At 57.1% G+C, this 15,590-nt stretch overlaps 1 protein-coding gene across 2 annotated transcripts in view; it reads right to left on the bottom strand.

The window, feature by feature from the left end:
- Window positions 1–9,327, bottom strand: part of Mtcl2 (microtubule crosslinking factor 2) — a 65,410-nt gene extending 56,083 nt beyond the window's left edge. The window contains exon 1 of one of the 2 annotated variants that reach the window (XM_021664159.2): window positions 8,383–9,327. In XM_021664159.2, the coding sequence (XP_021519834.1) occupies window positions 8,383–9,063 (681 nt within the window). In that variant the 5' untranslated portion in view covers window positions 9,064–9,327. Of the gene's footprint in view, window positions 1–7,761; window positions 8,326–8,382 lie in introns of those variants that run through there. The other variant, XM_021664170.2, reaches the window with a different exon arrangement.
- Between the last annotated feature and the right edge of the window lie 6,263 nt (window positions 9,328–15,590).

The raw sequence follows: 15,590 nt of genomic DNA, 5'->3' as shown, positions 1-15,590 counted from the left end.
ACTCCAGCAACAGAGGAAGGGAACTCAGAGGCTCCATCGTTCACAGAGCGGACAGTGAACCCGAGAGGGACTTGGCGCTCTGGCCTCCCAGTCAAGCTCAATTCAGCCTAGCCTCTTTGGGCAGAGGTTTGGGAGAGTCAGGGACAAGGTTCCTAGAAGGTCACGCCCAGCCAGCTATCACTGGGTCACAAGATCGCAATGCCCTGTTGTGTTGGCACTGAGGAGGTCTCATGCTGAACAGATCTACAAGGACCCACCTCTCTGGGACCTGCCTCTCCAGCACCATAGAGAGCAGACAGACTGACCAAGCCAGGCTCATGCCAACAGCACACAGTTCACCCCGACCTCCCCAGAAGGCAAGAAGCCTAAAGCTAGAGGTCAAGAGTCAGGACTTAGGCTCCCTTTGAGGCTTATAAACTGCACAGCCTCTGTAATGGGATGACAGCTGGCACTTCCAAGGGTTTGGTCTGTGTCAGGCACCGGGTGAAGACTGGAAGCCATTATCGCTTTCTCAGTGATGATCCTTTGTGGCCAACTCTATTCTGACCTTCCCGCCTCACAAGGGAGCAAACTGAGGCTGAGGAAGAGAAAGCCCTACGGCCAGTGAGGTTGTCTCCAGGCCTGGCACAGCTGTGCACAGGAGGCAGCTGTTATGTCAGGAAGCATTCTCTGTCTCTGTCTGTCTGTCTCTCTCTCTGTGCATGTGTGTTGGTCAAGGCTACAGAGATGCCCAGAGACCACTGCCCACCAAGATCATATTGGCTTGTCACTGCCCAGGGGCAACGCCTCTGGGCTCTGCGCTGCTGGGGCACGGTTAGGGAAGCACCAGACCCCGACGCTCCCGTCCTGCCCCGTGCACAGGAAGGAAGGCAGCTCTGGGTCAGGATTTGTTGACAACATCCCCCCACCTCTGGGCTTCAGCCAAGTCTGTAGCAGAAGAAAGTGCAGAGTTGAGGATTTAAGGGTCAGAAGAGCCACACCGCCTCAGCCCCTCTTGTCACTCCCAGGCAGCATGACCAGCAAGCTCCTTAACCTTCCTGGGCCACAGTTTAAGCCCGGGTAGAAGGAAGGCACTAAACAATCTGGAAGGTCCAGGCCGCCGTGCAGAACACCGGGCGTGGCTGCTGTGAAACCAGAAATTACTGGTTAACAATCTAGTCACTGTGGGATGAGCGCCCCCCCAGGGAGTCCCCACGGAGTTCCTAGGTGCCTAACACAGGACACCTAGCCTGGAGCAGCCCCGGGCACTGCTCCAACGGAACCCAGAGAAACGGGGTTGGGGAATGGGTCAGGAATTGCAAGGGCAAAGAAGGCATGGGAGAGTCTGGAACCATGACTTAGAGGCAGCTAGCTCAGCCTCTCGCTCAGCCACGGGCTACGCCAGGCAAGACCACGGAGGCGTGAACAAGCAGAGCCTGGTGCTACGGAACAGCCCAGAAGAGCCAAGCAGGCTCGGGCAGCTGGGGAATCACACGCTTTTCCCTCAGCTACCTTTATTTTCATCTGTGGCAGGAGGAGGCGCTTTACCACTCTCTTGAAATGGGGACCCCAGGAATGGTCCTCCACCGGAAAGCAAGCGTCACCAGGTTGCAAGTGAGCCACAGGTTTTGGCCCTCAGGGGAAGAGCGACTTAGGGTAAGTGAGCCGCAAGGAGAAATGTGTCTACAGGTACCCACAATGCAACTGGCTCCACACACCACCCAGACAGACAGACAGACATATCCAGAGAGAGGGGCAGGCAGCCTGAAACCCAGGAGCTGGGGCGCTCAGGGGTCAGCGCAGAGCCTGGGGATGCTAAAGGGTAAAGGCGGAGAACCAGGATGGGTGATAAACAGAGAGGACCAGCTCCTCAAATACAGGCTCCCTCCTGATGGATCTTCATGGCAACAGCGCAGGACATTTTATAGAGCTGAGGTTCACGAAGGGAAAACACAGAGAGCAAAGTGCAGGCCCAGGGTTGCAGCCCAGGCTTGTTCATCCCAGATCTGGTGCTGTCAGTCCTATTGGCTAAGATAAGGGGGACAGACAATATCTTTTACGTCCTCAGACTCCTGCCCCACCTCGGGACAGCCAGCAAAGGCGGGCACGGTACTGGTCCCAGGGGCTCTGCCTTCCTGCACCAGAAGGGTATGTATTGGCTACAAATGACGTCATGTGTTAGAAGATAAGGGTTGGCCACAGTAAGAACCCTGGCAGCCAGCCAGGCCTTTGCCTTGAACTTAATCAAGCCCTCTGCTGGGGTGTCCCTCTGCCTCAGAGGCTACCCAGAGCCTGGGGTCCCTCTCATCTTCTGTTCACAGGACAGTGATGGGCTGCCATGTCCCTGAACTCTTCTCCCCCCAAGAATAGGCAAGAAAGGGATAAAATTCCCACTGTACAGAGTGGAAGACGGAGGCTCCAACCAAAGGACGGAAGTGACAGGGAAGGACTAGCCCCAGACCTGACTCTAAAGATGGATCGTGCCTAAAGGACCTCATGGTCTTCCTTCCTTTCTCCCTTATTGGCACTCCGAGGCAGAAGCAGTTTTCTGTCTGCTGTAAGGGCCGAATGGCCCCAGCCCCGCTACAACCCACCAAGGCTACCTCCCAGTCAGGGGTCCACTGCCCTGACACCTGTGCCCTTCCTAAGTAACCCCCTGCCTCCATGATTCAGCTCTATTCTTTCCTCCCTCTCTCTCTGTCCTTTTTCAGTCTGTAGTACAGGCTAACCTTGAACTCCTGGACCAGCCTCCTGAGTGGTAGGTACCACCACACCTGGCTCCAGCCCCCCACCTTTTAAACCTACCACCCATTTCCAGGTCAGAGCCACAGCTGATAGATCAGGTATACACAGCAGGCCCTGTTCCCGATGCTGAGCACCGAGACAGCCACTCAGGCAAGCCCCCCAGCTGTAACGCCTCACCTCTTGTCACTTCCAGACCAGACATGGGCACCCTCTACAGATCAGTGGCCTCTGTTGGCTTGCAGCAGAGGGGGACAGGGTAAGCAGGAAATTCCAAAGAGATGAGAAGGGTTGCCCTGAGGCCCTGTTCCTTCTGTGGCAGGCTTGACAAGTGTGTATCTCCCTTAGTCCCACAGGGCCTGGCTCAAGAGCCCGGGGTGCTTTGCTGCAGCTTTTCCAGACCCCACCTGCGGCTCTTCTCAGCTGGGCCCCTGGAACCCCAGCTCCAGGTGGTTACAGACCCAGTCCTGACTACACTCATGGTCCCAGCATGCTAAGAGGAAGCCTTAAGAGCTTCTGGGCCACGCAAACAGTAGGGCCATACACAGTCGCTCCAGGGGACACTGACCAAGACTTCCTGTGTTTATGTGTGTAGGTGAAATGTCACAGTCAGTATAAGTGGATGTGCGTACATATGAGCATGCGTGGGTGGGTCCCCCAGTTAGGTAGACGCCGCCTGACATTTGCCTGGTCTACCCTTGTGTCACTGCTCATCTGCAGGAAGGCTGGGTCCATCCTATCTGTGTGAACCGCTTCTTGGGTATCCATTTGAAATCTGTCGAACCTCGGGTGCAATTGCAAAGGCTGGCTGCTCTCTGGGTACCTGGGTGAGCAAATGTCTGTGTCGCCTGGCAAGGATGGGTTCCCATGATGCTGGTGAGTGTAGCTAGCATCTGTGTGTTTGTGCGCACACCGTCACATGGAGGCAGACTTGCCGTGTCTGAGCCTGTCTCCGGGCTGTGTGTGAGAGGGCGTGCTTCCCAGCCTGGAGTCTCTTGCTGCTCTGTGTTGCGCGTGGTAGCGTGTAGCATGAAGGGTCTGTCTAGAGGTCTGGGTACCGCTTTCCATTCGGATCCACGGTGAATGTGCCTGGAGGCTGGCTTCCGGATGCATCTAGCTTCAGTGAGTCACCGGCCGTACACATCGGCCAGGCATGAGTAGCTGCGCGCCTCTGGGCCTGAGCTCGGAATAAGTGCACACGTGTTTATGTGTACAAGGCTGTGTCCAGGGACACAGGCCCAGCCCCTCGAGAAGAACGCTGCTCTTTGTGGTCTCCCCAGGCAGGCCACGGCAGCTGCCACTCACATTTTCCATCTCATTTTCTCTCCCACTGGAGCTGCTCCCACAACCCCCAAGCCCTGGCCCCAGCCAGAAGCTGCAGCCCAGGGCAGGCACCAGGGGGCCTTGCTGACAGGCTGGGTCCCTCCTCCTGTGCCTCCCAGGAGCTTTGAAGAACAGCCTGAGGCCTACCACACAGAAGACTCTGGGATACCATCAGAGGAAGGAAGAGAGGAAAATTAGGCTGACTGGGCTGGCACATTTATTGAGCAATGGACATGCACCCTCACAATGAAGAGGTCCATGACACACCCAACCCCCTTCTTACAGGACTGTTTCCCCTAGAGGCAAACCCCACCTACATACAGGCTTGGATATCATCATTTTAGGTTTTTTGTTGTTGTTGTTGTTTTTTGTTTTTTTGAGACACGGTCTTAGCCTAAGCTGCCCTTGAACTCACTACGTTGCCAACGATAACCCTCAATATTGGTCCTTCTGCCTCTGCCTCCTGAATGCCAGGATTACAGGCAGATACCAGCGTGCCTAGCTTATGCCAGTCTAGGGATGGAATCAGGACGTTGTGCATGCTGGGTAAACACTCCCCCTCCCCCAAATGAGCTTACTCACTGTTTGCCACCTACAAATCTTAGCCTGGCACCTGGCCCACAGGATTCCTCTCAACCACCTCTATCCAAGACCAGACATGTCAGCAGCAACCAAAAGCTCATCTCACTGGCCACATAGCAGAAGGAACGGCACCAAGACAGCAGCAGGGTTGGGATGCAGGCTGGACGATGGAATCCCGGAGCAGCCATTTGCCCATCTATATAAGGGCAATCACCAGTCGGTGAGGGGTTTTCTCTGGGTCCTTGTGAGTGGCACCTTCAACTCACAGCTGCAAGTCCTGGGCAGGGTGCCTCGGCTCCCCACTGCCTACCTGTGCAGTGGGAAATGTGATCACGCCTTTCTGTCCCACCCTGTAGTGGCATCCGATGTATTAACCCTCAAGGGCTGAGGACACCCACCCTCCCGGCTCCTCCCAGCTCTTCCAAGAATGAACACTCAGACATCCTGTCTGCTCGTTGGCTCAGAATCATAACAACTCCTCACGAGACACAAGGATTTCACTTACAAGATGTTTTCTTGACTATTCACACCTCCCTGACTGCTGAAAACAGTCCCTGGAGACTGTCCAGGCACATCGCCTCATCTCCATTATACAGATAAACAAACAAACAAACAAAAAGCAGCTCTGAGAGGCCAGCCACTTGCCCGTGACCACACAGCGAATGGCAGAATCAGGCTCAAAGCCAGAGCTTTGAGCTCCAGTACTCTGAGATAGCACACGGATAATGGTTAGTGGTCACAGGGACCTTAGACCACTGGGTCAAAGTCAAACACAGTTAGCCTGGTTGCTCTACAGCTAAAGCCAGGCTTCTGGGTCCTGAAAAGCCCCCAGTGGATAATCCCCAGACCCCTTGTCTAGAAGGGACCCCAGGTCAGACACCACTCATGTCTCCCCACTTGCTCTCCAATGATCACAAACATTTCCACAATGCTCCCCACAAACCCTAGGCCTTTATCCAGGCCTCTCTCTGACTAGTTTGAGTGACTCCAAGCTCACACCTTCCCCGGAGAAGCGCTTTCTGTCTTATCATTGGCAGAGGTTTGGCCCTCTGGTACTTCCCTAACTCAGGCCCCAGGGCAGGGCTTTTTGAGACAGGAGATAATGCAATCACCCAAAGGTTGACAGTTTCCCCCACCTCACCACCCCCAATACACACAACCCGGGAGGTGGAGCTGGAGTCCAAGGCATTCCCTTCAACTCATATGGTCAGTCTGCAGTGGACACACTCAGGGTTTGAATAGTTTCCTTCTTACCCAGTTTCTGAACCTCAGATGTAAAGTGGTCTAGAGAGACAGGAAACACACAGGAGACTGATTCTCCCTACTCCCCGCCTTGGCTGCCTGGAGCAGGTCCCCTTCCTGCCCTGGCCACAGTCCAACCTTGACTCTGTGAAAAAAATAACACCTCCAGCAGGAAGCCATACAGTAGGTATACAGTCCACACTCTCAGGGATTTCACTGACTCTCCGAGAGGACAGACACCTCGGGAACGAGAACCTGCAGAGCAGTGTAGGTACTGCCTGAATGCAGGCAGCCACGGCTCCCTTCCTCACCCAGCACCTTCCCCACTTTCTTCAGCCTCAAATGTTCCATCTGCAGCTCCTTATTCTGCTGGCTCCATCATCTCTCAGCTTCTGGCCTCCCTGAGTCCTCAGCCCCACCTCCATGTGCTCTTGGCACAATTAATCATCTTACTCTTATCACCAGCCACATTGTGTCCTATTTAACTCTGATCTCTCCAAGGCTCTCCCTAGTTCAGCTATACCTCAAAATCTGTTCTAGGCAAACAGTGAGTGGATGGATGAATGAATGAATGAATGAATGAACGATGGATTCAAGGTCAGGAGGAAGAGCCCAGCCTGCTCCCACAGAATCCACCAAAGAACGTGACAGAGGCAGCAGGAAACGTGTTCTCTACTCCAAGAGTGGCGAGTGATCTCCGCTACCCCCACCTAAGGTTTCCCACAGCACCCTGAGCGTTCCGGCTACGAGTACATCTGATCTTTAAGGATGGTCTGTGTGCACACTGTTTGGTTCTTAAGATGAGAAATCGTAGGTCCAAGCATGATAAGTAATGTGCCCAAGATCACACAGTCAGGAAGCTACAGATTAGACAGAGGCCTGAAGCTTGTGACAAAAACTCAACTGCGGAATGGATGGCAGAAACAGGCTCGGCCTGGCCCGGAACTGGAATGTCCAGAGCCGTGTCCTGCTCTTTAGGAGAACCTGGACTCAACCCTCAGCCTCCTGGGACTACCTTCCCAGCTACATTCTCATGGGTGATTTCGGATGGAGTTCAGGGCTCTGACTGACCACTTTCTGGGAGCACAGGAAGGGGTCCAGGATGTGGGCAGGAAGAAACCAAACCAAGAACCATGAGTTGTCCTCATGTGCTGGGAGGGAAGTGCTCAGGTCCAGGTCTGGGGACGCTCCAGGAAGTGGCTGGGAGCATCCAGGAGGCTATGTCCATCCTCTCACCCTCCACCGTTCTCCCCGCTGACTTCAGAAGACTCCATACACTGACAGAATCCCGGGACGCCCACACTGAGTGAAGGCTTAACACTCCCATTTAACAGGAAAAGAATGGAAGCCTGGCCTTCGGGCTAGGAAGCTGCGGCAGATGATCCTGTCAGCCGGACCTGGTTCCACTAGCGAACAGTTTAGTGAGAACATGCTGGATAGAGGCTCCAAGGGAAGCAAGAGCAACACCCCAACATACTAAGGAAGAGGAAACCCCCCCTAGACAGTAGAGCCGGGAGGGAGTTAAGCGCTGCAGGGCAGACATGTCATTACTGTGCTGTGAACTCCGTGGCTCCTGGCCAGGCCACTCTGCTCCTTGTCCGGGCCATCAACTGACAAGGACAGGCAACCCAGCAGCCTCTCCCAGCTGTGGCAGTTCAGCCCATGAAGACACCAGCTTCACGCGCCAAGGTCGAGAAGCCAGGGCAGGGCTTCCCTAGAGCTGCCACCGTGCCACTGAACAGGCAGCCAGGGCATGGGCTGCACCTACGTGCCCAGGCACTGCCGGTTCTTTCTCCCAGGCAGCTCTCCACCCCCCGGGTCCCACCCCCACCCCCCACCACAGGGACCACCCCATCCAGCAGGGCCGTTTCCCTCTTCCCACAGGGAGCTCACCATGTCTGCCCAGGCCACTCTCAGAAGACAATATCCTGGGATTGAGGAAGTGGCCTCTGAACCAGTTCTCCCACGACATCATCCTCCCAGGCTGTGGGACCGTTAGACTGGGCGGAAGTGGATTCAAGCCAAGGGGATGTTCCCAGATGTCATGCTTTCAAACTGGACCCGCCCCAAAAGGCAGGCGAGGACAGGCCTGCCGCCGGGGAAGCCCTGGGTAAGGACTTAGGACGGTGTTCTGACTCTCCTTGCCAGGGGATAGCCAAGGTTTCCCTGGCAGCCCAACACATCAATGCTTGGCCCCGGAACGGAGCGCCAAGGAAGGCCTGCTGGCCTGGGGGCGGGGTCCTGGGCAGTTTAAAGCAGAGGTCAGCCCTGGCTATCTATCCCCACCCACCCACCCATCCGAGCATCCGGTAGAAACAGTTTTACCGGGAGGGGGGCGTTCTGCACATCAGGGCCCCTCAGTTGGACCCCCTTCACGAAAACAGTGGGACGAGAAGGTGGGGGCACTGTGTCCCTGCTTGTTCAGCGTTAAAGCGGCCTGTTGTGGTCTCAGGCCCTGGGACAGGTCCCCCCCTCCCCCGAGACTCCCCTGCCCCCCTCACCCCAGATCCCCACCTTGAGATAGTCGTTCTCGGAGCGCAGCTCTTCCAGCTCCCGCACCAAGCTGCCGGGCCCACAGTCCAGCATCTCCTCGGTGAGGTCGGAGAAGGCGAGCGAAGCGCTGAGCGGCAGGCGGCTGCTGCCCACCGACGAGGCGGCCACCGACGGCTCATCCGGAGAGGCAGGCGGCCGCGGAGGCTGCTGCCCCGACGGCGCGGGCTGGGGAGGCTGCCCGGTGCGGGTCCCCGCGGGGCCGCCCGCCGCAGACTCGGCGTCGCTGCTCAGAGCCATCTCCAGGCCCAGCAGGCGCGCCTCCTCCGACGCGCAGTCCGACACCTCGGAGCTGCTGTCCGTGAGGCTGGGCGGCGGCGGCGGCGGGCGCGGCCCGGTACCCGGGCGAGGGCGGCCTTTGGCACGGACCCCCGTGCGCACCCCGGCCACCCTTGGCCCCGCGCCCCGGGCGCCGGGAGCCACCGCGCGCCCCTTCTTGTCGGGCCTCGCCGAGGACGCGGCGCCACAGGCTGCAGCGGCGCCGGGGCCTGTGCCGCGGCGGCCCTTGGCCAGAGACCAGCCGGCCACGTCCTTGGGCCGGGCTGGCGACGGCGCGCGGTGGCTCTTCTTCCTCTCCGCGGCGGGTGCGGGCGCAGGCGGGGGCACGCAGCCCCGAGCCGGCGACTCTCCCGCTGGCGCCTCCATCGCGGCCTCTCCGGGTCTCAGCGAGCGGGGCGCATGGCCCGGGAGCGGCCGGCCCGGGTGTGCCTGCGGCGGGCCTCGGATGCGCTCCCGCCGCTCAGGCCGCGACTGCGCTCCGGCCTCCTGCGCCCGGGCACCGCGCTCGGGCCCTGCCCCGCGTCGCGCGGCCTCTCCGCCGCTGGGGGCTCGCAGCGCGCGGCCTGATCTCCTCCAGGCGCCGCGGCTCCGGCTCCGGCTCCGCCCGGCGCCCGCCCCCTCCGCCTCGCCGCGCCCCCGGAGCGCGCCCGGACCCCGGCCGCCGCCCGCTCGGCGATCGCCGCCTCGGACTCCCAGTCCGGCTGAGGCCAGGGCCCCGGCTCCGCCCGGCGCGGCCCGCCCCCCACGCAGCCCCGCCAGCTCCCCGCCCCGCCGCCTCGGCTCGGGGGCGCGCGGCTCGGCGAACAAAAGGCGGACGCGGCGGGAGCAGCGGGGAGGGACGCGGGCGGGGAGCGAGGGAGAGATCCGCGGAGCAACAGCGACCCCCTCGAGGGTCAGGCGGGCCCGGGCAGCCGCGGCCTCCGCTCGCTCTCGCTGCGCCCGGCCGCCGGCCGCTCCTCTGCCGGCCTGGGGGTCGCTCCCGGTCGAGGAGCCCGGGAGCCCGGCGTCGCCGTGGGGGCCTCGCGGACGGCAAGAGAGGGTATTCCCCGGCAGAGGCCCCGCGGACCTCAAAGGGCCGGAGCCAGCATCCATGCACACCCAGCACCGCGCCGAGCGCCCCTTGCGGGTGCTGAGCCTGCGCGAACTCCGCCCCCTTTAGCTGGCCATGACGAACGACCCCATCCTCTAGAACGGTAAACTGAAGCATGACCCGGCACGCGGTCGGCTCTTGGTGAGCAGAGGAACCAGCATGGAGGCCGAGTCACACGCCTCCACGGTGTGCTCCACGACTCCTGCCTCGCCCGCTGCCACAGGGACCGCGCTGCCCCGCGTGCATTCTGGACTCTCCACACCCGAGCCGCCTGCTCGGACTCAGGCACAGTCCTATCCCCCCCACACCATCACCACCACCACCACCACACACACCACTTTTAAGGTCTTTGCGCTTAACTTCAGGCTGTGCCTTAGGGGTGCCAGACCACTGGATGCTTGAGGGGGCAGGTTCTGGGCCGGAGGGAGGCTGGCATGGCCTGAAGGCTGTGGCCACAGGGTCAGGTCTTCTCTCCACCCCACAGACCCCAAGAGCTCAGTCCTGGTGGGCGTGGTTTCTTCTATCCGGAGCTGCTTAGGGTCCCTAACACCTCCCTCACCTACAGCCTTCCCCGTGCCTCAGCCACAGTAAGTTCTTTGGCCCTGGAAGCCACTCATCCTCAGGGGAGCTGCCCAACCCCTCCCCTCCCTGACCCCCAGGAGAATAGACCTTACACACATATACACACACCCTATATAGCCTCTTTTTCCTCCTTTAATCCCTTCCGGAACGTTCTCTTTCCCCCTTCTTTTCACAGGTGTTCCCCTTTCTCTTCTCCCCAATTTTCTTCCACTTCTCCTGCTCCTACCCTTCACCCTTTTCCCCCTTCTCCTAACCTGACTTACAGCACAGCCAGCTGGGGGAGGCTCCACTCCTTTTTCTCCTACCCAAACCCTCCACGCTGAAGAACAAGCAAGGGTGTGGGCACTGATTTGGGAACCTTGGGCCAGAGACCCAGGATGAGTCATCCTACTACCAGGCCTCAGGGCCCAGCCCTGGTCCGGTCTAATGTGCCGGTGACAGGTCCGTTAGCTTTCCTGTCCCTGCTTTTGTTGGCTTGTCGCAGGCTTGATACTCAGAAATTATGCAGTTCCTGAAATCCGTTGGCCCCCCCTCTGTTTCTTCTTCTCCTCCTGCGTGGAGTGTGGGCCTTGCGGTGTCAGAGGGTAATGCCTTTGACCACCCCCGGTGGTTGCTCTGTGTGTCCTTTGGGTGGGCACTAATACACACCATGCTCCATATTCAGCAAAGCATCTCAGAACCTCTCCCCCCCACCCCCATTCCCCCACTCCTCTGCTCCACCCTGCCACCTCTCTCTGTCAAGAAGGGGGCCTCACCATGTTACCCAGGCTGGCCTTGAATTCATGGGCTTGAGTAACCTTCACCTTTCCGGACAGCTGGGGGTACAAGAGTCCGTCCACCCTTGTCTCGGAGCGTTAAGGAGCTTCTTATGTCTGGTTGCATTTTCCAAAGAGAAGCATGTGGATATATATTCCAATTGTTCTTTTGTTTTGATTAATGTCCGTGTCACCCATGCATGCACATCCTCGGGTACACACACGCCGCAGTGCGCATGTGAAGGTCAGAGGACAACTTTCAGGTGTTGGTGCTCTCCAGCCAACCGACTGCCCTGGCCACAGTGACCCTGACACTCCCAACAGCCGCAGGGTCGGCCTCCTGCCTCCCGTCTAGGCAGAAGACCTCTGAGGCCTGGCGTCAGCTGAGCCACGCTCACTCGGGCGCTCTCTACTGCTCTTGCTCTCCCTTCGTCCCTGAGATCCAAGCGCCATGTGGAAGTTTAGCGCCTGTGGGGTGGCCCTGTGAAGGCCGTCAGCCAACAGCTCCAGCTCTAGTCCCCACTGGCCACCAGCCCCACGAGAGGACGAGACTGCAGACGCTTCACTGGCGGCCAGTGGGGAGTGAGCAGAAGTGAGTTCTCTGACCAACCCTGCCCAAACGGCAAAGCAGACCTCTGGAGGTGCCAGGGTTGGGCCCCCACCCCCATGTTTTTACACAGCAGTGGATAACTGGAATGCATGACCAAGGTCACACAGCTTGGAAGTGGCCTGGCTGGGGTTGATTGACCTATTTCGGGGCCTGCTACTAACCGTTCAGCTTAAGCACCCAGTGGGTGCCATTAAAAAGAAAAAAAATCTCTGATCAAAGAGGAAGCCTTGAATGGTGGCTTTAGCGGCAGGTTGTAAGACATGAAGGGGATGGTGACCCAAATGGAAAATCAGCCTCAGTTCTCCCCTTCCCGCTGCTAAACTGACCAGCAGGATGGAAGGTAAATGGAAGCTAACTCCTAGAAGGCTTCCCAGAGGAGCTATCTTTTTCTAACTAAAGTGAAGGTTGTTTTCATCATACAAATCAGGAACGAAATAAGCCACTGGCTGGGAGATAGTAGGGAAGCCCATTTGAGTAGGGTTATGGGGAGTCCTCTCCAAGGAGGTGGCCCGTATACTGAGTTAGCCTGGGAAGAGAATGTGGAGCAGATTGAAGAGCAAGGGCAAAGTCCCTGGAGGAAGAGAAAGTGTGACAGATGCTCCGGGGGGCGTGGTTAGTATGGCTGGAACCCCTGGAAGATAAAGGCATGGAAGCAGGAACCAGGCAGCTGGAGGCAGCGGATTGGATTGGATCACCCTGACGCAGTGACAAACACTAGGAGCTGCGGTGTCAGGGAATCACACCAGCTAGCTTATGTCCGGAAGTAGGTCCCTGTGCTAACAATTGTGAACAGATGCTGGTCGAGCTCAGGGACGGAGGAACATAATGACTCAGGGAGCCAGGGGGACTCCCATGCATCTAGAAGCTATAGAGAAAGTATGGGTTCTGCTTCCAGGAGCCAGACACTTTTGGCCAGAAGTGAGGACTCAGAGAAATGATGGCAAGTTCATCTCCCATCACTCACTTTAGAGAGAGAGCAAATGATGGCAGCGTTTGCTTCAGCAGGAAGCACAGGCCTGCCGGTGTCAAAGGGTAAGAGAACATCAGTTCAGAGAGGACACGGTCTAGTTTGAGCGTCTGTGGAGATGTCCAAATAGAGACCGAGAAAAGCAGTGGCATGGGCATGAAAAGCCACGCTAGCAGCTAGGTTCAGAGTAGTTAGCATCCAGAAAATATTTACCTTGAGGGCTAGAGATGTAGCTCAGTTGGCAGAGTGCTTACCCAGCATACAAACTCAGGTTCTGGGTTCCAGACCCAGCACCACATAAAACAGGACATGGTGATACACACCTCTGTAATCCTAGCACTCAGAGGGTGGAGGTAAGAGGACTAGAAGTTCAAGGTCATCCTGGGCTACATAGTGTGTTTGGGGCCAGCCTGGGCTACAATGAAACCAAAGTGATGAAAAGATTCACTTTGACACTGGGTAAAGTTATTCAGGGAAGGTATCTGAGGAGAAGAAAACTGATCCAGAACCAGAAAGATAAGCATTTCTGGTTCAAGAAAATAGTCGCTCAAGAGAGAATAAAAGAGGAGGACACCATCCCCCCAAAGCCAAGAAGTAGAGCAGGTTGGAAAGGGTTTGCTGGCCCCTTGAAGAGCATAAGGGAATGAGCCCAGAGCCATAGAAAGAGCCTGGACAGAGGTAGAGGCAGGGGAGCAGTGGCAGGCTCACGGGGGACCATGGGATTGGCAAGGAAGAGGAACAAGGGGCAGGCGAGGATCGGGAGCCAGCTCAGCCTCAGAAAAAAGCAGGGCCCATCTTCCATCACCCCTCAGGATGGAGGAGAGGTGAGGGAGTAGAAGGTGAGCCGACTGGCAGGAGACACCAGCTGAGGTTGGGGAAGGGAGAGGATTGAAAGGGATGAAGGCTGGATGCAAAAAGGGACCTCAGAAAAGAGCAACTGACTTCCCAAGGCGCCCGAGGGAGATGCCAGACAGTTCCACATCACCGAGTTTGGAGAGTAGCCGGGCGGCCCAGTGAACCCAGCCGTGTTCCCTTCTGGTCGTGTTCTCCTGATTCTTTTCAGCTTTCTTTTGGGTTGCTGAAATCAGAATGAATTGCAGATTCTGCTCTTAACAGAGTAGAGGAGACATTCCCCCACAGGCTCTTAAACCGTTTGCAAGTGTCAGTTTTCATACTTGGAAATAATCCCCACAGTGAGGGATTCATAGCCACTCGCCTTTCCCCTCCATCGCATGCTTACGCCATTTCCTGAAGACTCTGGGCACGGTAGCATACACCTGTGATTCCAGCATTTAGGAGGCGAAGGCAGGAGGATCAAGAGTTCCAGGCAGGGGCTGGAGAGATGGCTCAGCAGCCAACTACACTTGTTGCTCATGCAGGGGACCCAGGGTCAGTTTCCTGTACCCATTTGGTGACTTACAACTATCTGTAACTCTAGTTCTAAGGGATACTCTCTTCTGACCTCCTGGGCATCAGGCACGCCTATGGTATAGGTGCAAGCAGGCAAAACATTCATCCATATGAAATACACCCATCCCCCATCCCCCTGCAAATCAAGACAACGCAGTAAATTCTAGGTCAACCTTGGCTACATAGAGAAACTCTTTCTCTCGAAAAATCAAAGACTGAGGACAAAGTTCAATTATAGGATGCTTGCTTGGTATGCTGAGGCTCTGGGTTCTCAGCACCATACACAGCAAAGGCCATTCCTGGGGGTGGCGGCTGTGTTCTGAAAGGGGCCGTGCGAGGTCAGGTGGTAGGGAAAGGTGAAGAGAGCTGCATGGTGGGGCTGCCAGGACCCTCACAGCTGGAGTTCAGCGGTGACATCTCTGAAGGGGCTGTAACCTGGCAAGGGGTGTTCCTGCAGATCACGTACTGAGCCTTGAGGACACGAGGACACAGAATGGGACAGTGAGACAAACCTCATTGGTCTCTCACAGGGCTTGGTGGTCAGGGGCTGAATGTAGGGGGAAGGGCCAGCCAAGAGGCTGTGGGTGAGTCAGGTTTAGTAGCACACGCCTTTAACCATCCCCACACTGGGGAGGCAGAGGCAGGAGGATCTCTAAGAGTTCTAGGATGGCCTGGTCTACATAGCTAGTTCTAGGCCAGCCAAGCTACATAGTAAAACTCAATCTCAAAAACTGAAAAAGGAAGAAACAAAGAAAGAAGTGGGGTGAGGGGAGGGGGAAGCAGCAGAGCCAGGCCCGTGACCCTGAGCTGTTTACAGTTCAAACACACATTGCAACAGCCATGTTTGAGATGACAACAGGGCCCTTCACTTGCCTGTTTTCCCTATAATACAAGTCCTCAGGCGCTCCATGCTTCCTGGAGGGAATGTTGCCTTGGTCACCTGGCCTCCAGGCCCAAATCATCTGATAGCCATCGGGACAGTCTCCTAGGTGTGTGGAGATGGACCAAGGCACCATGTCACCATGCCTTAGTGAGCTCATCTGCTCAGCATGTTTTTCAGGGACTCCTGCCCTGGTAGAGCCACTCACTATGAAGCCTTCTCCAAGTCTTGAGTCCTGTGATTGAAAAACATAGCAGCCCTCACAGTCCTACTGTGAGCCAAAGATAGAGAATGGTGCCCACTACGTGCCAGACATAGGGCTCCCTGTGTGAGACGGTGTGTCAGACTTGCCCAGGCCAATGAGGGAGGGGAAGTTATCCTACCTGGGAGAGGAGGTTGGCTGGTTCAGACCTGGGCTCCCCACAGTTTGGGGTGATTGGTGGAGAACTCGCAGTACAGCCCTTTCTTGTGTCATTTGTGTGTCACTGATTCTAACCTTAAGTGAGAGGGCTGGCCATAGCGGTGGGCATCAGGAAACAAGTGATACTTAGGCACCAGTGAGAAACATGTTGGAGGCACGGAGCCATCTTTCAGCTGAG

The sequence above is a fragment of the Meriones unguiculatus genome, chromosome 4, assembly GCF_030254825.1.
Source record: "Meriones unguiculatus strain TT.TT164.6M chromosome 4, Bangor_MerUng_6.1, whole genome shotgun sequence".
Taxonomy (NCBI): domain Eukaryota; kingdom Metazoa; phylum Chordata; class Mammalia; order Rodentia; family Muridae; genus Meriones; species Meriones unguiculatus.
This window is presented reverse-complemented; position numbering and strand designations above follow the sequence as displayed.